Below are 22,756 nucleotides of genomic sequence, written 5' to 3' on the forward strand. Positions count from 1 at the left end.
TTTTAAAGATTTTTATTTATTTATTTGACAGACAGAGATCACAAGTAGGCAGAGAAGCAGGCAGAGAGAGAGAGGAGGAAGCAGGCTCCCTGCTGAGCAGAGAGCCCGATGCGGGGCTCGATCCCAGAACCCTGGGATCACGACCTGAGCTGAAGGCAGAGGCTTTAACCCACTGAGCCACCCAGGCGCTCCCATCTTGCCTCTTCTACTTAATAGTTCTTAGAGATCATTTCAAATCATTGAACTTATATGGTTTCCAGTCCTTTGCTCCTTTTCCAATCCTTTTGCTCCTGTAGACAGTGCTACAGTGATTAACTTTATCAGTATTTCTTAGTACACTGTCCAAAGAGTCTGGAATAAATTCATAAAAACAGTTTTACTAGCTCAAGGTATGTGCATTTGTAATACGGCCTTCCAAACTGCCAGACGCTTCCTGAAGTGGCTGTGCCAATTTACACTCACAGCAGTAATATAGAAGAGTGTCTATTTCCCCATACCCCGGCCTAATTCTCTCTTCCTACTTTTTGTTCTTTGTCAATTTGACAGATGAAAAATTGTAACTCATTTTAATTTTGCCTTTTCTTATGAAATAAACTGGACATCTTTTCATATGTTTAAAAACAAACTGAATTTCCTTTTCTGTGCTCTTCTGTTTGGTGGGTTTTTTCTACTGATTTATAAGCAAATTTTATAGCAATATAATTAGCCCTTTGTCATACTTAATACCAAATTTTTTTCCCAATATGTTGGCTGGCTTTTGAATCATCTTGTGGCACTTTTTTAGGGGGCATAAAATTTTAATATGGCTTCTGGGTTTTATGTTATACTGACAAAGGTCTTTATCACTCAGATTATTCTTAAAAATTTTTCCACGTTTTCTTCTAGTACTTTTATGCTTTGATTTTTTACATTTAGGTTTTGATATGTCTGGAACTTATTTTGTTTTTATAAGTTCTTTAAAATATTAAAAACACAAAAAGGAAGCCACGAAAATAAAGGTTCAAAAAATTATTTCAATGCAAGGTATTATTATTTTGACATTAACAGTGATAAAAAAGGGACCAATAAAATATTCCACATCTCCAATGAACTATCACCTAGCTCCTGCTAACGATACAGCAGGAACACAAATGATTTTTTTTTTTTTTTTTTTTTTTTAGAGAGGGACAGAAGGCACAAGCAGGAAAAGGGGGAGAGGGAGAAAGAGAGAATCCCAAGCAGACTCCCTATGGTAAAGCCTTATGGAGCGTTCAATCCCAGGACCCTGAGATCATGACCTGAGCCAAAATCAAGAGTCAAATGCTGACCTGAATAAGACTCCTAGGCACACCCACAAATGATTTTAATACATAAATCCTGACCAAGTACGTACAATGAGCCTACCCCGAAAAACAGTGACAAAGAAATCAATGCCCCCAAAGATCTCGTACTTCAGGAACTACCCTGAAAAATTCCAAGTAGAGCAAGAACATACTTGTTCCCCCACCTCAACGAGTGTTGAGGGCCAGGGGAGGAGATTCCTGATATGAAAGGGGTCTAGACCTCAAATGAGAATATAATGACCTCATAAATTGTTTTTTTACATCCAGAAATAGAGAAAAGAATAAGAGGACAGGGGCACCTGGGTGGCACAGTCAGCTGAGCATCTGACTCCTGGATTTGGCTCAGGTCAGGCTCAGGGTTGCAAGATTGAGATTCGCCTGGGGCTCCATGCTTAGCACAGAGTCTGCTTCTCCCTCTGCCCTTCCCCTCTGCTCTTGTGTGTATGCACACCCACTCTCTCTAAAATTAAAAAAAAAAAAAAAGAAAGAAAGAAATATATTACCCTGAACAAGGTACCACCTCTGATCTTAATATTTAAGAAAAAAGAATCACGGGGTGCCTGGGTGGCTCAGTGGGTTAAAGCCTCTGCCTTCCACTCAGGTCATGATCCCAGGGTCCTGGGATTGAGCCCCGCATTGGGCTCTCTGCTCAGTGGGGAGCCTGCTTCCTCCCCTCTCTCTGCCTGCCTCTCTGCCTGTGATCTCTGTCAAATAAATAAAATCTTAAAAAAAAAAAAAAAAAGGATCACACAAATTCTAGGTACTAAAAACTGACATCACTATTTGTGGGAAAGAGCTCTGCCACTGAATTCCCAGTGAGTTGACCTCCTTGAGCCTCATAGTCTTTAAGAATAAAATGAAGACAATACACTGATCTTGCAGGGTTAGAGTAAGGCCCAGGTTAGAGAATGTTTTTTAAGGGCTTGGCATAGTGCTAACAGACACACAGAAACGGGTAGCTATAACTGCAACTACCAGTCCACCAGTTGGGCTCCAGATCCTATTTCCCAGAACTTGCTTCAGATTCCCTAACTTGGGAGATACACAAGACCTTCTTCACAGGGCAAGCCCTGGCTCGACTCCTAAAAAAAAAGTCACCAGACTGCTAGCTAAATCTCTCCTCCTGAAGTTTTGCTGCCTCCTGTCCACCACGTGGCTCGGCACTCACGCTCTAATCCGATCCTCGGGATACAAGATGTCCTGGATGGCAGCTTTGGCTTTGCCATATCGCAAGCGGGGCCTCCGGAAGACGGGCTCTCTCAGTGGGGGAAAGGCATTATATACGTCAAACCACAGGGGCTTGTCGTTCAACACCCCAGCCCGAATCAGGTCCCGAGTCCTTAAGGAAGGGAAGATAACGAAGGTCAGTCAGTTACAACAGTCTAAACCCCTGAGTCAGTCTAGTCACCGCCTGGGACATCGGTGGGATCACCGGAAGGAGGCCAGAGCGGAGTGTTCCCCACCTACAGTTAACATATTTCCATATTCCAAACCAAACTAACAAAGCTCAGGGGTTAAGTTTTAAGTTCTCTTTTTCTCAGGTGCGTCCCACCCCCCCTCGCCCCATCCTCGCCGCGTCGAAGAAAATACAAAGGTGGCCCACAGGGGCCCATCATCATCTTCCTCCCTTCCTCTTCCTAGGGAACTCCGCTCGGACAGGGGAGAGGTGCAATCTTGAAAGGGAAAGATGCGTTCAGAGAGTGGGTCGTCAAGCACACCTATTCAGAGACAGGAGGGAGCACGAGAGGGCCTCCCCCGGCTCAGACTCCCGCACTCTGGAGAATGCTTCGCCCGGCTCTGACCCACCCAGAAAGAGCGTCAGCGGTCGAGAGCCCCCTTCCTGAGGAGGTACCCTCAGCCCACACCGGGTCCGAGCACGCACCGCGAGAAAACACTCCCCACGGTCTCCAGCCGGCTCCTCGCCATGGCTGGTGCCTCGGACACTTACGGCCGGGGGCTACCGGAAGCGGAAGCGCCGGCGGCAGGCGAAATGGGCGGAGGCTGCTGGCCGAGACGAGGATCGCGGCGCTCTCTCCGCCGCCGCAGCCGGCGAGCCGAGCCAGGCAGAAGCAAAGGATGGGCCGAACTGGTGCGGGTGTTGGCTGCGACCAGGTTCAGACTGGAGCACTCGATAGCCGAGCCGAAAGGGAGGGAGCGGGCCAGAGCCGGGCAGAAGCAATAAAAGACCGATCTAGAGGAGGGACTCTCGCAGATGGTTGCTTTGCCTTCTCTGGCCTTGCGGAGCCTACTCCAGTCAAGAAGGTGGGGCGGCGCGGAGGGAAGATGATGGGGAGGAAGGAGTGAGGCGCAGCTTACGTTCGGGGAGCCAGCTAGGCCAGGACGCATGTAAAGACAGAGATGAGAGGTCACACCGTGGCAAGGCCCGGACTGCGCCTTACCTTGTTTGGAGCCACAGACTCCGCAGAAGGAAACCGAGGCCGGGGACGGGCAGGCACCGGCCCAAGGTCACACTAAGGCCCTAGCCTCCTTCCTCCGCGCCCTGCCATGCGGCGTGCCCCGGGAGTCCGTTGACCCCGGAGTGCCTCCAGCATCCGCTGACCTCGGGATGCTGCGGGGCAACTAGTGTTTTCTCCGCGGGAGGCGTCGCGGGCTCGCTCCTTTTGGAGCTGGAAAAGCGAAAGTGAACAGGACAAAATTCCGATACGGAGACTCAAAAATCTGGGGACAGTAACCTCTCAGGGTGACCTTCTGGTCCAATAATCATACTAAGGGTAGAGTACCCCAGAGAACTCAAAGCGCAATGTCCTGAGGGTAATTGTGCAAGAATGATCATTGCAGTATTGTAGCGGAGAAGAAAATCAAATGGAAAGTTATGGTTTATATATCCTATGCAATCCTATGCAGCTATTACAATGAACAAGTTATATCCCTCTGCATTTCCCTAGATGCACGCCCATGACTTCTAAAATGAAAAAGGACGTTGCAGAGAAACATTTTAGTGGGATCCTAACCTGTTCAAAGAATAAAGAAAACACCTTTATATGTGTTTGTGTTTGTATGGAGATAGAAACCATGTGGAAGGCACACAAGACTGTGAAGATTGGTTATCTCCAGTGAGACTGCAAGAAAAGAATATTTTTTCTTTATGTATCCCTCAGAGTTTGACCTGTAAAGAGTTTTTTTACTCATATTTGAGCTTTTTAATCCAATGAAATGTTTTGAATCACAGACACACAAAATAGCTTCTGGGAACACATTATCATCTTTGTAAGCCAGAAAGAGCAGCAAGTCATCCCAGAGCCCTCCCACTCTATGGGAGGCTGGTAAGGAGGAGGAATGTAATGTTTGAGAAGCAGTTACTGCTTGTTTGTGTTATCTTGGAATCCACACACCTACTCAGAAGGTAGCTATTATTAGCCTTATTATAGATGAGAAAGTGAGGCCACAGTGGGTGAAGTATCTTGTCAGATACTTGAGTGACAGAGCCAGGCTTCCAGCACAGCCTGGGCCCTCTCTAGAACCCCAAACCCTCCTTAGCTATGCCTCAAGCTGGAGATGGGTAGACCTATAGAGACGGGACAAAGCTCGCCCCAGGGGCAAGGGCCAGGATGATCTGAGGCCCAGGGCTACACTAAGAGGGCGGTTTCACTGTTGCCACAGGGCCCTGTGACAAAGGGAAGAAAGAACCCAGTTCTGGCTCCTGGGCCAAGTGTAGAGATTCCAATCTCCCGGTCCTAGGAAGGTCTGGAGGACTCTGCTCTAGGGAGAACAAACATGCTCCCAGCTAAATATAGTCTTCCCAGCCTCATAACAAGTTTCTAATTCTATCCCAAGTCTGAGCTAGCTGCTGGGGGAGACCACAGACACACTTCCCCTCTCCCACTCAGGCCTGACTCCCTAGGCTATTGCAGTGACCGCTGGTAAAGAAGTAGAAGGGTTTATTCTACAATAAGGGAGGAGAGCCAAGAGTGCAAACCCTCAATAGGGGAGGAATTGCAAGGTGGGAATTTTTCCTCTAGATCTTCTTAGGAAAGTTCCTTCCTCTTGTGAACCTTGAAAGTTTCCCCTCCAGCATCCTATTTAATGCCTCTGTGCCTGAGACAGGGGAATGATGGTGTGTAGATAGGAGGACCATGGGAATGTGGGAGCAAGATGAATGGGGAACCCCCAGCCTGCAGCAGGAAGTGAGCACCCTAGGGAGTGTTCATTCCTGAAAGGGAAGAGGCTGTCAGGCAGCTGAGGGCAGGCAAACTGGACCTTAGAGGCTTCTGTCTTCTCACCAGGACCTCTCAAGGCTGCAAGGGGCTGTTGTACTCATGCCACATGCTGCACCAGAAATCTGGATCATCTTGTTAAACTGTTCAACTCTCTGATGCCATAGGTAGTGTCCCGGCAATCTTACACAGAAGGAAAGAGAACTTGTAAACTCTCCAAAAGGCCGTATTCCTTCTACTGCACTGTAGATGTGCCCACTAAACAGTCTTAACTGTCTGCGTGCCTTGCAGCAGGAGTAGAAGCCGCCGTTGTGGACAGCCCGAATCGTAGCAACAGGCACTTAGTGCTGGTACATGACAAGTCTGATGGCAGTTACAGCATCACTGCTGCTCTTGTGATCTATCACCCGCCCACTGCCCCCTAGGACCGAAGCATTTTCATATTGTAGTAGTCGGCTAGGGCAGCCGTAACAAGGGATCACAGACTGGGTGGCCTCAACACCAGAAAGGTATTTTCTCGCAGTTCTGGAGGCCAGAAGTCCGAGATCAACTTGGCATGGTTGGTTGCTGCTGAGGCCTCTCTCCTTGGCTTGCGGACGGCTGCCCTGAATCCTCACGTGGTCTTCCCTCTGTCGTGTGTCCTCTTCTTGTGACACCGGTCATATTGGATCTGGGCCAGACCTAATGGCCTCATTTTAACTTCAGTTCCTCTTTAAAGATGATCTCCAAACGCGGCCACATTCTGAGATACTGGGGGTTGGGATTTCAACGTCGGAATTTTGGAGGGATGCTGTCCAGCCCCATTACATTGCTAAGTACTTAGTCTGAAGAGCTCCCGTCTGCCCAGCTAGATCCACACCGACTTAACCCTGCTCTGTTCCTCACGAGGCTGACTTCTATGGACCTCATCCCACTCTAGTTCCATTTGTGTTGTTGCAAATGGCAAGATTTCATTCTTTCTGATGACTCAGTAATATTCCGTGTGTGTGTGTTTACACCACATCTTTTTTAAAAGATTTTATTTATTTGAAAGAGAGAGAGAAAGAGAGCACAAGCAGGGGGAGGGGCAGAGGGAGAAGGAGAAGCAGACTCCCTGCTGAGAAGGGAGCCCCATAGGAGGCTCAATCCCAGGACCCTGAGATCATGACCTGAACTGAAGACAGATGCTTAACCTACTGAGCCACGCAGGTGCCACCACATCTTCTTTATCTATTCACCACCAGTCGATGGACATTTGGGTTTTTTCCATAATTTGGCTATTGTCCGTAGTGCTGCTATAAACATTGGGGTGCATGTGCCCCTTTGAATCAGCATTTTTGTGTCTTTAGGGTAAATACCCAGTAGTGCAATTGCTGGGTCATAGGGTAGCTCTATCTTCATCTTCTTAAGGACCCTCCATACTGTTTTCTGGAGTGGTTGCACCAGCTTGCATTCCCACCAACAGTCCAGGGGAATTCTCACAGGGCGGCCTCTTCACACAGAGCTCTCTTCCCAGGTTTCAGTCCCTATTTCCTCCTTGGCCCCTTCAGACCTAGACTCAGCAAACGGTGTCCCTCTGTCACTAGCCAAATGCTTTGGGCCATCCTTTGTGGCTTCCCTACACTCTGCCCACATCTTTATGAAGAGTGCCCTTATTTATATAGTGCCTGGGAATGTGTCAGACAAAAAGAGAAAAAAGCACCCCAATAGCAGGACAGCCTTGGTAAGTAAAAGTCCCAGCATATTGATGAAATCATTAATACTGCTACTCAACTTTTTTTTTTTAAGATTTTATTTATTAGAAAGAGAGCATGAGAAGGGGGAGGATCCGGGGGAGAAACAGACTCCTTGCTGAGCAGGGAGCCCCATGAGGGCAGAAAGCCAGGGTCAGGGAGAAATTAGCTGCTTGCCTTCGAAAAGGAGGAAAACAATAGTATATGGACCAGGAGGATGAAAGACAAGGAGAAGGCTAGAGTGCCATCTCCCCCCTCGCCAGGCTGTTGTGTGCTCCCTCTCCTGGTCCAGCATGCTCCTCAGAGGCCCATACCTCCCCTTCCTTTGGTGTCCATCAGGAGAGCACTTGAGCCCCCAGCACACCCTCTGCCAGACTCTGCTCCCTCCCTCCCTAACCTTCTCCCTCTCAAAATGTGGTGGTGTGACTCTACTTTCTTGTCTGCGTCTCTATCTGGGCCTCTCTGAGGGCAGGAACCGGGTCTTTCCTATTTCTGCCTTCCCCTACCCTGCCTGGGGTTGGCCTGGAGCTGACTCTCAGAGTTTCCTAAAAAACAACATGGATGACTAAAGCCAAGCTAGGACAAATGAGGATGGCACCATCCAGCCCTCCTTCCTGGAGGCCTTCCTCAAATACACCCTATGTGTATGGGCAAAAGCTGTGATTGAATGGAAATAATCCTCCACCCCACCACGACCCTGGTCATCTCTAGTTCTGGCTATCCTGTGTGCCTCACTGACAGATCCATTTTTACAAACCTCTGGGCCTCAGCTTTGTTATCTGCAAAATGAGCATAATCATAGCACCCACCATATAGCCTTGTTGTGACGAGTCAGTGGGTCAGTACCTTCATAGTTATTAAAACAGTGCCTAGTGTATAGGCCCAATAAATAAGAGTGATGATGATGGCTTCTGAACATTCCTCATTGAAAAGCAATGGATCACAATTTATTCAATCACACCTAACAATTTGCAAAGCATGTTCACACAGCTGCCCATTCATTTCTTCAGCAAGCAGTCTTGACCCCCAACAAAAATCCAGTTCAAGGAGAGGAAAGAGGAACACTTTATGCCTCTACCCACCCCTCTATCACCGTGGCTCCTTTTGTAGCCAAGGAAACGGGAGCCATCTGTGCCTGAAGCAACAACCTGGCCTCTTATTATTAGAATTAAAAGGCAATTGGAATCACTCTGGAGCTTTCCCAGCAGAAGATGCAACCCTTGAAGGCAGATGCTTCAGGCTGATATGGGTCTCTCTTTTCTTGTGGAAGGCAAAGCAACTGCATCCTTAACATGCATCCAAACCTCCCAAGAGCTTGGAAAATGTAGGTCCTGACTCGGGAGACCTGGGGTGAGGACCCAAACTCTGAATTTCAAACAATCGCCCAAGTTGATGCCAACACCGCTAATCTGTAGGCAGGGCAACCGACTGGCCCAAGTTTGCCCAGGACTCTCCCAGTTTTAGCATTGAGATTCACACATCTGAGAAACACTTGGACCTGGAAACCAGGACATTCATTCGGTCACTGGGTCCACAGAGCACACTTTGAGTAGCAAGGATGTAGCCAGCTGAGTTTGTGCTGAGCTTTGCAGCCCCTCACTCCGGAGTCTCTGGAATAATCCTCTTGACCTGATAAATAGTTGTGACTCTTTAATCTCTAGAAATTAGGGTAGCTACTGGTTTGGTGGGGTGTAAAGCTTATGTAATCTTAGAGGCTCTTTTAAGGAAAAACAAGTACAAAAATATCCTTGTTTTGCAAAATTTGCAAAACATATAACCATGCAAATAGTAAATTCCCTTCTGTTTGGCCTCTGGCCTAACAGGTGCTCACTTCCTTGTGGGAGAATGATGTTGGCCTGTCAATGGCCAATTCTGAGAGAGACCACCAGGTGGCAGTAGATTTACACATCCCTCCTCAACCCGCGCCAGGCCCCCGCCCATCTCCAGAAATTTCTAAATCTTCCTCCAGCTGGCCTAGCCAGCTAATCCAACAAATTAATCTGTGCTGTGATAATGGGCAAAGGAGTTCATGTGCTTCTCTCTAAACAGCATATTTTTCATTTAATGGAAATGCTAAGAGACTTTTTTAAACCAAATAAAGAATGCTAATACATGAGTTCCAGGCACACTGTTGGATCACACATCACTATGGAGATGTTTTTAATCAGGGGGACCTTTTTGTGTTCAACAGATTGCATCTATGGAGAGGTTCTAGGTCTTATCACCTGTTCCCTCACCCCATTTTATAGCTTAGTGTTTAGGTACCAGTTTGGGAGTTCAGCTCCCTGGGTAGTAAGTACTACCAATAACCAAGGGTCATGTTGAGTAAGGATCTTAACATCTCTGTACCTCAGTTTCCTCATCTGAGAAATGGGAGTGATCATACTGATTTCATATAATAGTTGTGGGGATTAGGTAAAATAATGTATATAAAGCACCCCAGAAAAGTTGCATACAGTAAGCACTCAATAGGTAGCTATCATCTTCATCATCCCATGCCTCACCTGCCTTCTGCCTTCTGCAAACAAAATTCTCCATCTTTCCTCCAACCTCAACCCCCTACCAGGTGCCTCAAGAGAACAGAGGGAGGTTTGAGTCCCCAGCATGGTAATAACCAGGACAGTTCTGGGGACACCATTCTTCAGACCCATGATCTCCTCACAGGCTGGGCTGAGCCTGGAGACACCAAAGCGCACAAAGCGGGAGGGGCACGGGCTGGGCCAGAACTCCAGAGAGCCCAGCTCAGCACTTTTGCAGGAGGCAGACCTCCCATGTATCACCTCGTGGATACCAGAAGCCCAACATTTGCAGATGAGCCTGGCATGTGAGGGCAGATGGATAAGGGGGTTGTCCGGCCCACCCCGACTCCTTCCTAAGTCCTAGGAAGACACCGTTCAACACAGAGGGACTCATCGTGGAGCAGAGGCTTCATCCACTGTTGGATCTGGGGAGCTCTCTTTGCCTTTTCTCCCCAATTCCCCTCTCTGGCTACAGTCAGCTTCAGTCAGCTACACCGAAAGGCAAACAGTGACTGGTTCTCAAACTCCATTGCATGTTAGAACCACCTGAGGAGCCTTTGCAGTCCAGTTACCAGATGTACGGCCTAAATCCCATACCAATGAAATCAGAATCTTTTGAGAATGAGACCCAAAATTTCAGAAATAATTCCAGTACGAGGCACCTGGCTGGGTGAGTGGAAGGAATGTGCAAATCTTGATCTCAGAGTCATGGGTTCGAGCTCCATGTTGGGTGGAGAGAGAGAGAATGAATGAAAGAGAGAAAGAGAGAGGGAGAAAGAAAGGAAAAATAATTCCCATGTACAGCAAGTTTGAGACCTGATGTTCTCGAGTGGTGTTTCTCTCGCTTAAGTGTGCATCCAAGTCACCTGAAGAGTTCGTTAAAATTCTAGTCCAGGAACGCCTGGGTAGCTCAGTGGGCTAAAGCCTCTGCCTTCAGCTCAGGTCATGATCCCAGGGTCCTGGGATGGAGCCCCCCATTGGGCTTTCTGCTCAGCAGGGAGCCTGCTTCCTCCCCTCTCTCTGCCTGCCTCCCTGCCTGCTTGTGATCTCTGTCTGTCAAGTGAATAAATAAAATATTAAAAAAAAATTCTAGTCCAGTAGGTCTAGGGTAGACCCTGAAATTCTGTGTTTCTCTCAAGTTCCAGATGATACAAATGCTGCTGGTACCTAGCACAGATTTTGAGTAGCAAGGTTGTAGAACTGTGCTTCTCAAACTTGGCATGTACAGAATCATCCAGAGCACTTGTTAATAACGGTTTCAGAGTCCATGGGTCTGGAGTAGGGCCCCAGGGGACGCTGGTCCACTTGGAGCAGCAGGGCTGGGGAGCGTAGAACAGAGGTTTTGGAATTAGGCAGCCTGAGGGCCTGTTTCTGGCTTCACACCTTACTAGCTCTGTAATCTTGCCAGTTACTTAACCTTTCTGAATTGTCATTTCATCATCTATCAAGTGGCCATTATTGGGTAAGATTAATTGAGCTAATATGAAACACCTACCAGACTTCCCAGTGTGCCAGTCCTCAAACTTGATTGCAAATTTAAATTACTTGAGGAGCTTTAAAATAAATCACTCCATGGTTGTTGATTTAATTTGTCTGGGGTACTAGGCATCAGGATTTGTTTTTTTTAAGCATTCAGGTAATTCTGGGCAGCCAGTACTAGGTAGTGGCCTGGCGCTGTGGCTCCAGACACCAGAATCAGATTGCTGGGCTACATTCCCCGAGCAGCTCTGACTCAGTATGTCTAGCCTAGGGCTGAGAACTGGCATTCCTAACAAGTCCCTAAGTGTCAGTACTATGCTCCTATGCTCTGGGGATTACGTACCTATCAGTAAAAAATGCACAAGGCCAGGGCACCTGGCTGGCTCAGTCAGTAGACCACTAGATTCTGGACCTCTGGGTTGTAAGTTCAAGTCCCAAGTTGGGTACAGAGATTACTTAAAATCTTTTAAAAGAGTAGGGTTAGGTTAAAGATTAAGTTTGGGTTGCCCTCCTGCAAACAGTACGCATGTAAAGCATCACCAGCTGTTCCTGGGTCTGGCTGGGGCTGAGGGAGAACCTCTTTCTAAGGAGGGCGGGAGGAACCCTCATTGTTCCTTCAGAGGCTGAGTTCAAATGTGGCATGGGGGAACGGCAGTGTCCTAGGCCTGGGTGACTGGGAGCCCAGAAACAAGATGCGTGGGTGGAAGCCACAAGGAGAGCTTTGGGCTCAACACAAGAAAGACATTTTTAACCTTGAGAACTGCCCTCTGGAAACGGCAGCAGCTTCCTCTTTTGGCAGTGCGTTCCCTGGCCTGGGAGGTGGTCTGGCTGAGCTGCGGAGGGGAAAGGCAGAGGTGCTTGCACGGGAAGATATCTGCGGGTCTTTGAAGTCTGGCATTGCATATCCCAGCAGCCTCCCCTCAGCTGCTCCAGAAGCTTTCTGTTTATTTGGGGAAATGATGTGCTGGAGCTTTCCTGGCAGACTGGCTTTTCCCCTTGGTGTTTTCCTTTGCCTATCAGCTAGTGGTTTACTTTCCCAGGGCAAACAGGAGAGCGCCTGCGCTTAGCAAAGCCAGCAGGTTGGCGAGCTTGCTGTACGGGTAGCAGGTGTCGCCTCCGGAGTGCACTGCCATGGGAGAGCTAAGCCCTTGGGACCTTACACACTCTGTGGGTTAACTGGTTAACGGGGGACTTTTGGGGAGAGGGTGGAGAGTGGCGAGGCAGGTGGCCCTCGGGAGTGACAGGGGCTCCAGGAGGCCAAACTCTGCCCAAGGCAAGAAGAGAAAAGAGAAGGGTCCAGCCCACACTGCAGACCACATCAGAGCACCAAGAGAACACCAAGTCTTTATTACAGGAATTCCTATGAAACAGCTCCAAGAAAAAAACCCACACATAGGAGAAAACACAACTAACAAAGCAACACACACAGACTTGGGGCTGGGGCTTCCCCCACCATGCGCTGGGAGGGGTCGGGGCCACAGCCCGGGGGGGGGGGGGGGCCCCCCCCCCCCCCGGGGGCCGGCCGGGGGGGGGGGGGCCCGGGCGGGGGGGGGGGGGGCTCTCCTCTGCCCCAGGGGCCAGACCGTCTGGAGCTTGGCCTGGCGGCCTGGGTGCTCGCGTGAGTGGGGGGAGCTCTGGCAGGGTCGCAGGGAGCAGCGGAGGGCAGGAGGTCCCCGCGCCAGCGCCCCAGGCCCTGCGCAGCTGCCAAACTTGGTCAGGCGGAGGCGTGTCCGTCCCCCCAGCCCATGGGGCCGCCTCTCCGGAGCGCGCAGGGTAAGCTGAGCCTCCCAGTGGACTGGGGCCTCAGTGGAACGAGGTGTGACTGTGCCCCCCACACCCTCATTATCTCGGGGTGACGTGTGGCCACCAGGCCCCGCCAAGGCGGGGCTCCCACTCCCCACCTAACAAGGTTGGGCTGGGCAGTTTCCCCACTTCGGGGAGGGAGGGGGAACCCTTTGTGCCTGCCCAGGCTCCCTGGCTCTCCAGAGAGGTCAGCGCGTTCCCATCTTGGACGCTGGCTGGAGAGACTGGGCCAGCCGCCCTCCCACTGGCAGTGGTTGGTGCCTGCTAAGGCTTGTGGAACCGGAGTGTGCCTTCGCAAACCATTCACTGTCTTGTTCTTGGCAAGAGGTGCCAGGAAGCCCTTCCGCCCCAGGCACCCCCACCAGGGCTGGCCACCTCTTCCCCTTGCTTCTCAGTCCTGCACTTTCTCAAGGGTCACCTCAGAACCTGCTGCTGCCCACCCTTAGTGACAGCAGGACTTCTACTCAGAGCCCCCATGAGCCCCCACTGTTAAGTGACTGCAGGGTCCCATCCAGAACCCGCTTTTGTCTTCTGCCTCAGTCCAGAACACTCCTGCCTAGCCAAGAGTCCCCCAGCTCCAGGGTGGCCACCTTCCGACCCTTGGCAGGGGCCTGTGCCAACCCCTAACAGAGGCAGTTGGCGGGGCCCTGGCAGGGTGGCCAGTAACTTGCTCTCTACAGTGGCCCGTCACTCCTCAGAGGGGCCTGAGTGACTGCCCAGCGCTCTCCCACCCATGGCTCTGGCCAGGGGTTGTACCAACCGCAGGCCTGGGCGAAAGGCCAAGATGCAGGAAGCCATCGAAATAAAGGACGCAAGGTGCCCAGATGGGAGCTGGGGATGGGGATAGGGGGTCCGGCAGTATCTGGGGCCCAGAAGGAGAGATGGGGAAAGGAGGGGGCAGGGGCTCCCCCTTCAGGGGCTTCACCATCCTGCCTTTTCGGGTACTCCAACCTTTGCATTTTTTCTGGGATTTTTTAAAGTAAGCAGCAGGGCAGTGGGGTGGGGGTGGGGGTACGCGGTGGTGGTTCCTGCATTCCCACTCAAGGCCCACAGAACAGCCTGGCTACAAGAGGGGCTAGGATGGGCTGCTGCCCCTAGGGCCCCAGGTCCTTCCTCCAATCACAGCACAAAACTCCAAAGTTCTAAGTCCCATGGAAAGTGGCAGTGACGGTGGCAGTGGTGGGGCTGGACCATGGCTGGAGAATCACCAGCGCCTCAGTCCTTGGCGCCATCTGTCTGGCAGCAGCTGGGCCCTTCAGCTGGGGGCCAGTTTGGCTCTCCGGCCACCTCCACCAGGTCAGACATCTCCGGCGAGGAGGAACTGCTGGCATCTGGTAGGGAAAAGAGATGGAAGAAGTCTGGAGCTTCTGGAGCCCACTGGAAAGACCACTGGAGCCCAGTGGTCTCTCCTTGTCCCTGCAGAGCAACCCCTGCAGAGATGGTTTTAGGCAGAAGGTCCCAAAGACAGGCGCCCTCTCCTTCCAGGGACTCTATGCCAGCGTTGGAACTCTGCCCGAGGCCATGTCCCACCCTCCAAATCCAAGCTCCTAGAACAGCAAGAGCAGGGCCTCTGGCAGCTAGAGATGGAGTGGGGGCTGGAATTCCAGGGGGCAGAAGCGTATAGGAAGGGCTCAGAGGTGGGGAAGTAGCCAGCCCATTCTGGGAATGCAGCGGTAGCTCAGGGAGCTACACCAAGGGGACCTGTAGGGGCAGAAAATAGATTGGGGTCAGAATTTGGTGGGCCCCACACACCAGGCCGAGGAGTTCATAAACCTCTACTCAGAGCGTTCACTCCAACATCAAGGGAGAAAGGGCAGAAGAGTGGTGTTCTGATGACGGGGGGAACAGAGTTGGGCAGTGAAGACTCTAGCAGCCGCGAACCCGGTGAACCCGGTGATGGGAGTCTACCAGGAAGGGAGAGGATAAATGAAATAGGGAAGACCAGAGGAGAAGCTGTCTGACTCCCAGTGACTTCAGACCCAGGGCTGGAAAGACGGCCGTGGGCACAGCTGGTATGCAGAGCGGATGTGGAAGACTGACTGAGAGGGAGGGTCCGAGTTAGGGGCCCACTGCACAGAGGTCTTGCTGTTGCTGTGAAGAAGGGCAGTGACTGCCAGAGAGTGGGATCGAGAGAGTCAAGGGCAGAGCTCCCAGGAGAGCAAGAACTTTGGGACTAGGAGGAGCCCCCAGGAGCAGCATGGGAGAATCAACAGCAGATAGAAGAAGGCCCAGGATTCTTGGGCCACAGGGGTAGGCAGGGAAGAGTTTCAAGAAAGACTGCAGGCATGGCCTGCAGAAGGGAACACCAGAGGGTGCAGAATGGAAGGACCTGGACTTGGGGTGACCTTCCTGCATCAGTCCGGGGGTGGTGGGAGGGCTGCCGCCTGCAATGGGTGAAAGAGGCTGTCACTTTTTCGTGAGCTGGGCAATGAAGGAAAATAATGAAAACTCTTGGTTCTTACGCCGGGGAGGAGGAGGAGGGTGTAGGGTTGAGGAAGGAGCTGGAAAGGGAAAAGCTAGACAACTGAGGAGAGAATGATGATGGCAAGGTCCTGATGTGTGTGTGTGGGGGCGGGGGGACTCTTTGGAGCAGACATGTTTTCCCGGGGGTCGGGGGAAAGGGGAGGGAATGTCAGCAGCGGAGAGGGAGGCAGTCAGCTGGAAGCGGTGTGAAGGCCAGCCGCCCAGGCTGGTTGATCCACCGCCACAACGACCATCCCGAGGGCAGCGAGCCATGTCATCACAGCGTGAGGGCCACACCTGCCAGCCTGTCCACGGCTGGGGGAGGCTCTGGAGACGCTGGCCACCAGGACCAGGACAGCAGCCTGGGGAAGGGTGGGTGGGCCACCTCCTGATGGGGAGGGCCCAGAACAGGGAACAGGTTCTACTGAGCCCCAGAAGGGGCACTGACATTCTCTGGTTCGTTGTCAGTCAGGGAGGCACAGAAGAGCAGGAGAAGCAGCCTGAGGGCCTGGGGCCAGCAATAGCGCTGCCTGGAGGGAGACTGGTTCTTCCTGTGGTTGTGACAGATTGCAGAGCACCCAACCCAAGCAGGCAGTGGGACAGCTCTGTGTGTGCATGGCTGTGGGGAGGCCACATCAAGTTTTCCTAAGCCGTCCCCTTACTGTGCAGTATGTGTCCTGAACTGTCTTTCACATGGGCTGTCAACCATCAAGGTCAAAACTGACTTTTCCCCCTTGTTCCCAAGATCTGGCACAGGCAGGTGTGACTACTCTGCTAAATGAATAAATAATGAAAAAAAAAAAGAAAAAAAAGGAAACTCAAAAGACCAGTTTCCATCCAGAGACCATGTCCCCTGCCACAATGATAGGGGAAGAAAACCAGGGTCTGCCTGAGCCCAATGCCCCTGGACCCCTGGGAAAACCCCTGGGGTGTGGGGCATATGGCAGGCCCCACCTTGGGCAGTCCCCGGGCTGCTATGGCTCCAGGCCTTACCTCTTATTGTCCTTCCCTTAGGGCTTCCTCCACCTTGGGTACCTCCTGTCGCCGTCCCCGAAAGTCTTCATCTGAAAAGGAGAGGCAAGTTGCCTCCTGCTCCACTGTGCGGGGCCTCATCAGGCATGTCCCCCAGGCCAGGCAAGAGAGCCGACCCAAGGTTCTCCATACCTTTTGTTTTCTGGGGCACATGCTGATCCTGGGGTGGACGGGGTGGGGAATGTATGGGTGCTAAGAGGCACCAGGGCACGGCGTGGGGTTAGGACACCTGACGGCTGGCCTGGCTCCATCACTGAGGTTGGACAATTTCTTCCCTCAGCTTCCTCATCTGTAGCATGCGTGGGGAAGTGGTACCTTCCCTACAGCCTCGAGCACCCTCCTAGCCCTTGTTTCCAGATGTCTCCTGACCCCTCAAGGGGCCCTCTGCTCTGAGGCATGAGGATCAGATTCAGCTGCGGGTCTACCAGTGTCTTCTGGCCCATATGGCCTTTGGGAAGGACTAGATGAACACTGAAAGTTCTCTGGGCCCAGAGACTGAAACTGCACAGCGCCTGGTTCTCCAAGTGAGGCCCCTCCGCATGGGTCGGGGTGTCTGTCCCCTCCCACCCTAGAGAAGAGACCCTGGAAACAGCACCTGACACTGTGCTCCAGGTAGAGACCTATGTGGAGGTGCTGCTGGGGCCCCCTTTGGCGGGGGTGGAAGAAAGGGAGAGACCATGTGAACCAAGAGGGAGGACCTATTTCTTTGGGTCACCTGCCCACCACCTCCCAAGATGTGTCCCCCAGGTTGGGTCCACCCAGAAAACACCAGGCCCTCCTCTTGGAGGGTCACCGATGATAAGGAACTTAGCATGAAGCTCCCCGTCCCGCCTAGACTCACCACAAGTGTGGCCCTCCACGTCGTCTAGGAGGTTAGCCGTTGACACCGCAGCTCCCAGCCTGGCGGGCCATTCAGGAAAACGGTCTCAACGATGCGTGGGCACTGCCATCATCCGCCCAGTTCTACCAGTCCCTGTCTCTGGCCTCTACCACCCACTCCCAGCTCAGGGACATCTACCACACCAACATTACACCCAACACTCCCCAAAGCCTCCTTTCCCTGGGATCAGGGGAACAGCCAGGGCCCGACTTTCTCACCCAGCTCCCATCTCTGGGGCTGGAGAAGGGAGTTCCCTTCTGTTCCCCTTTGGCTGCTCAGCTTCTAATATCCTGGGCCCATGTAACAAGCAGGGGTGGGAGTCTGGGTTAAAACGTGGAGAACCTTATTTTTACTCAAGAAACTGAAAGCAAGAAGGCAGGGCCCAATGTGCTTGAAATGGGAAGGCGGCAAGATCTATGAGTCAATTCAACTCATGAACTTAGGGAGAAGTGTGCTGATTTCAGTGGAAGAACCACGTTTTCTCCCAAGAGTAGATGAGCCCAGCCAGAAAGTGAAGATGTCATGAGATAACTCAAGACCCCAGAGAAGTGGGATATGCTGGCCTACTCCCCAGCCCGGTAGTGGGGCTCCAGACCCGGCTGTGGGCTGGCCTCCCAGCGCATGGCGCAGGGGGTGACCACAGAGCAGGTCCCAGTCCCTGGAGAGAGCACAGCAAAGGGGTCAGCTCTCTCAGCATCCACGCCCCCACCCTGCGCCAGGCCGGAAAGGATACGACTGGTGCTTGGACAAGTGTTTCCTCTTTGACTTCCTCATCCTGGTCTTCTCGGAGAAGGCCCTGGCCAGCTCGAAAAGCTTCCTCCGGGTGGCTAGGGCAGAGAGACCTGTGAGCCACAGCCGCAGGGCCAACCCTGGGGTGGTGGCAGGCAGCGGGGCGATAGGAATGGGGGGGTGCCCTCTCCTCCCCCAGCAGGGAGGCTGCCACCCCAGCAGGCCTGCAGGGGCAGCACAGGCCACCAAGAGCTGGCCCGCGGGCAGGCAGCCCGAGATCCAGGCATTCCTGCCCCAGCTGCGGCAGTCAGCAACACTCTTGGCTGTCTTTCCCACCGCCTCCCCCGCCCCCTTTGCCACCTCCAGAGTTGGTTCTGGGATTTCCATGACTAATCCGAGATTTCCCCCCCCCCCCCCCCCCCCCCCCCGAAATGGAGCCTGGGAGGGTGGCAGCCTCATTCACACATGCTTGTGTGGTGGGGAGGGGAGGAGGAAGGCTAGGTGCATCCTGGCTGGCAGGACTTTGTGGGAAGAGGTCACAAACCCTGGGGCCTCCTGCCCACAGAAAGTAGGCTTAGCATGGGCCCCTCCACTCATCAGGCCTGGCCAAGTCCCCTCAAGCCACAGAGGACATGAACTCTAAAACTGGGGTGGGAGTCGGGGGTGGGGAGGGCCACACATTATTATTTTTCTACAGACAGCTGGCTCAAGAGGATTTAAAACTTAATTTGTATCCAGACTCAGCTGCAGAGGGAAGTGAGGCAGGAACCAGCCTGCGATTAAAATGTCACTTTGGTTCACCAAGAGTCCACTTCAAAACTCCAGCTGGCTCCCTCCCTCCTGTGAGGCCACAGGGCTTGTCTTCGAAGAGACGGGGAGGGGGCAGAGGCTGGACTCACATTTTCCCATGTGTTTCAACTTGTCCCTGAATAAGGCATCTTCAGACACAGCAGGATTGGCGTCACTGGTTCCTGAAAGGGGAAGGCATCTCTGAGGGCTGGCTGGAGAGGGACAGCAGCTGCCCAAGGCCCCCAGGGGGTAGTGGGTCAGGGCCGGCCCCACAAGACAGGGGTTTGGCCCAACCCTTCCATCTGAGGAAAGGGGCAAAAGATCAGGATTCTTCCCTAAAGACACTAGGGATCTGAGGAACACTTCTTTCTCCACAGAGCCCTCCTTGCTAGGTTTCTTTGTGTACAAAGCAGGACCACGCCTGGGGTGCCTAGGTGGCTCAGTGGGTTAAAGCCTCTGCCTTCAGCTCAGGTCATGATCCCAGGGTCCTGGGATCGAGCCCTGCATTGGGCTCTCATCTTAGCAGAGAGCCTGCTTCCTGCCCCCCCCCCCCCCGCCCACCCCTCTGCCTGCCTCTCTGCCTACTTGTGATCTCTGTCAAATGAATAAATAAAATCTTAAAAAAATAAATTAAAAAAAAAAAAGTGTTGTTTAAAAAAAAATAAAAAAGCAGGACCATGGTATGGTCCATTGCATGCGTGGAGAGCCGCTCCCACAGCCTTCTAGCTCCCCGCGTCTCTGACCAACTCTGCATTCCGTGAAGTAATGCTGGCAAGTTGGTGGGAGTATTTACATCACGGGAGTCACCCGACGCTAAGCACTGGGGTTTCCCCTGCACCCTGAACTGCCGCTGGCCTGTAGCCCGACCCGGTGTGAGAGCTACTACGGGAATAGAAGGGAGGGGCGGGCACAGAGCAGGCCTTTGGCTGCGGTGATTCCCTTCTCCTCCCTGCCTGGGTTGGTCCCTCCATTACTCCCTCCAGACATGAAGTTCTGGACTCATTAGACATAGGAATGAAGACAAACCCAGCTGCCACCTAGAGCCTCCCTGCTCACCCAGCGCCCACGTGTGTCTCTCGCTGCCCTTCTAAAGCTCCTGCTCTCCACCCTGCAGCTCAGCTAATCCCAAGTCACCTTGCCTGCTAAGTCCCCTGTGAGTCATTATGATCCATCTCAGCAGCCCTCGTGTGTCAAGCTCATTCAGGATCAAGGACGAGAGACTGTCGTTAAAACTCCCAGATGCACATCTGGTGGGGCCTAAGCTCCAAGCCTGTTGCTTATGAATCGGTTCCATGGGATTTTCTTTCTTTGAGCCAGGATCAGCAGAGCTCCGCATCCCTCTGCCCCTCCACCCCACTCTTCGGAGTGATGTAAGGTGGGCCTCAGGCAGAAGCTGTTGCTCTCTCTGCGGTGGGCAGCCTATGTGTGGCTGGGGGTGCTGGCTGGCTAGGGGCCGTGAGGCACGCACAGGGACACGTGGGTGGGGTCCAGGTGTCCAGTATGGAACTCAGGTCTTCTGGGCCTCTCTGCCCATGTTCCCAGCTCCAGCTTGACCCCTGTTCGTGCATCCCAATAGCCTGCTGTCCAATCCTGGCCGTCCTTCAGTGAGCTAGGGCTCCCAGAGGGGCCTGGCCCTCTACTGAAGCAATTCTTCCCTTTCACCATCTTGCACATGAAGCTCAAGATTCTCTTCCTCCAGCATGAGGATGGGGCCCGGCCAGGGCCGATATAGCCTCGGCCCGTGAAGGAAAGAACCATGCCCTCCTCACCATGAGCAGCTGCTCTTAGCAGTGTGTCCTCAGCTCTGCTGGCTTTAGCCATCTCTTGGCTGTTTCTCTTGCATTCCCCATGAGACCATAAGCTCCCCCAGGGCAGAGATGAAGTGTTGGAAGTCTCTGAGTCCTTCCTGAGCCCACCCACCATGGGACAGCTATGCTGTGGTATGTCCCTTCTTGCTCAGGCACCTTCTGAGCAGTTCAGCCGGACATGAGCCAATCCCAGGGGAGCTCCAGCAGCCATTGGGTTGGCAAGAGTCCGAGTCTGCCAAGTAGAGGGGCCACATCACTCTGGGTGAGTGTGCTGGCGGGCTCGGTGGTGGGCTCAGAACCTGCCCCTCCAGCCTCTTTCCCCCCCCATCCTTCCCCAAACTCCAAATCTGCAAAGTCCAACTGAAACCAGGGAGTTGAGCCTCTCTGCCCTCCAGACCTCTCTCCCAGGAAGCCAAGGTTACCTGGGGCAGGAGACGGAAAGCCAAAGTCGTTTCCCACAGCCACGCTGCTGCTGGATTTGGATTTCTGGGACTCATATTTCAAACGATCTGGAAAATGACCACATTGCTGTCAGGACAGTGAGCTCTCTCCCAGCGGCACCCTGGGCTGAGGTGCAGGAAGGCTGCCGGAGACCAAGCCCTCAGATCTCACAGGACACACACAAAATATGTGCACACATGTCTTCCGGCTCTCCAAGAACCAGCTGGGCCACAGAAACTCCGGCCCTCACAAGCACCTGGAACAGCAGGAGACCACACTTAGGTGGACCCTGAGACATCACACAGTCTGACCCTTCACTGATAAGGAAAGGCCCTGGGGCGCCCGGGTGGCTCAGTGGGTTCAGTGTCTGACTTTTTCCACTTGGCTCAGGATCTCAGGGTTGTGGGATCAAGCCCCACATCCATCTGGGCTCCATGCTCGGTGGGAAGTCTGCTTGGTATTCTCTCTCCCTCTCCCTTTGTTCCTGCCCCCACGTGTGCTCTATCAAATAAATAAATAAATCTTTTAAAAAAGTAAAATAAGGGGTGCCTGGGTGGCTTGGTCAGTCAAGTGTCTGTCTTCAGCTCAGGTCATGATCTCAGGGTTCTGGGATCGAGCTCCCTGCTCGATCGGGCTTCCTGCTCAGCGGGGAACCTGCTTCTCCCTTTCCCTCTGCCCCACCCCCTTCTCCTGCTCACTCTCTCTCTCTCTCAAATAAATTAGTTAATTAAATTAAAGGCAAAGCAAGACCAGGCCCTGAGGCCCCCCAGCACCTGTACTGCAGAGCTGGGGCGCCTTCTCCCTGCACACCTGATTCTTCCCAACTACACACTGGCCGACATATACACACATGTATACACTCCCACTGGGACCCTCATAAGACAGACCTCCCACAGGCCCCTCACTATACCCCACTCGAAACTCACTCCCACCCTGCAGGGGAAAGGCTGCCAGGTTGCGGAGTAAGGTCTCCAGCCAAAGACAACCCAAACTGTCAGAAAATTTGAGAGCTCCTGCTCTGCCAGCCTCAGTTCAGGGAGGCACCCCCGGACCCCACTCCAGACACGTGGTACCAAGGCCAGTGCCTGGCACCCAGCGAAGTGCAGGGGAAAGAAGAGGGCCTACAAAGGCACACCTGTCTTCCTCTGAGTCCCAGGGAAGGAGAAGAGTTGGCTGGGGACTCGTGTCCCTGTTGGCAGAATTCTGGGGTTCCCACAGGATAACACGGTGGGGGCCGTATATCAACGGGCCCAAGACCACCTTGGCCTCCAGCTCAGTGCCGCCTCTGAGCCCCAAGGCTGAAGCCACTCCAGCTCCCCTCCCCAGCCACAAAGCAGTGGCCGCAGTGCTCCCCCACCCCGGCCCTGGGGCACCACCTCTCTCCAGGGCCAGCAGGAAGTCCCGGTTGCGCTGCAGCTCCTTCATGAACTCCTCATTCTGCAGGAAGAGTGCAATCCTCTCATCCTCCAGGTACTGCTTCCAGCGGTTCTCCTGGTCCCGTGGCCCGGGCCCAGCCACAGAGGACAGGCCTCCCTCGCTGTTCCTGGGCTTGGAGCCTCCGGGGTTACCCTGAGGAGGGAAGTAAGGGCTTTGAATGGCTGCTC

General features: G+C 52.9%; 2 protein-coding genes across 5 annotated transcripts in view; both read right to left on the minus strand.

Annotated features, from left to right (window-relative positions):
• MRPS23 (mitochondrial ribosomal protein S23) overlaps window positions 1-3,314 on the minus strand; it is a 5,680-nt gene extending 2,366 nt beyond the window's left edge. The window contains exons 1-2 of the mRNA XM_059380866.1: window positions 3,205-3,314; window positions 2,491-2,661 (exon numbers count right to left, since the gene is read on the minus strand). Of these exons, the coding sequence (XP_059236849.1) occupies window positions 2,491-2,661; window positions 3,205-3,248 (215 nt within the window). The 5' untranslated portion in view covers window positions 3,249-3,314. The remainder of the gene's footprint in view (window positions 1-2,490; window positions 2,662-3,204) is intronic.
• Window positions 3,315-12,740: 9,426 nt separating this feature from the next.
• The window catches only part of CUEDC1 (CUE domain containing 1), an 81,860-nt gene continuing 71,844 nt past the window's right edge, over window positions 12,741-22,756 (minus strand). For all 4 annotated transcript variants that reach the window (XM_059378657.1, XM_059378655.1, XM_059378654.1 and 1 more), the window contains 7 exons: window positions 22,529-22,721; window positions 21,134-21,220; window positions 19,014-19,085; window positions 18,119-18,212; window positions 17,347-17,405; window positions 16,467-16,537; window positions 12,741-14,341 (listed from right to left, as the gene is read on the minus strand). In XM_059378657.1, coding sequence (XP_059234640.1) covers window positions 16,470-16,537; window positions 17,347-17,405; window positions 18,119-18,212; window positions 19,014-19,085; window positions 21,134-21,220; window positions 22,529-22,721 — 573 coding nt within the window. In that variant the 3' untranslated portion in view covers window positions 12,741-14,341; window positions 16,467-16,469. The remainder of the gene's footprint in view (window positions 14,342-16,466; window positions 16,538-17,346; window positions 17,406-18,118; window positions 18,213-19,013; window positions 19,086-21,133; window positions 21,221-22,528; window positions 22,722-22,756) is intronic.

The sequence above is a fragment of the Mustela nigripes genome, chromosome 16, assembly GCF_022355385.1.
Source record: "Mustela nigripes isolate SB6536 chromosome 16, MUSNIG.SB6536, whole genome shotgun sequence".
Lineage (NCBI taxonomy): Eukaryota > Metazoa > Chordata > Mammalia > Carnivora > Mustelidae > Mustela > Mustela nigripes.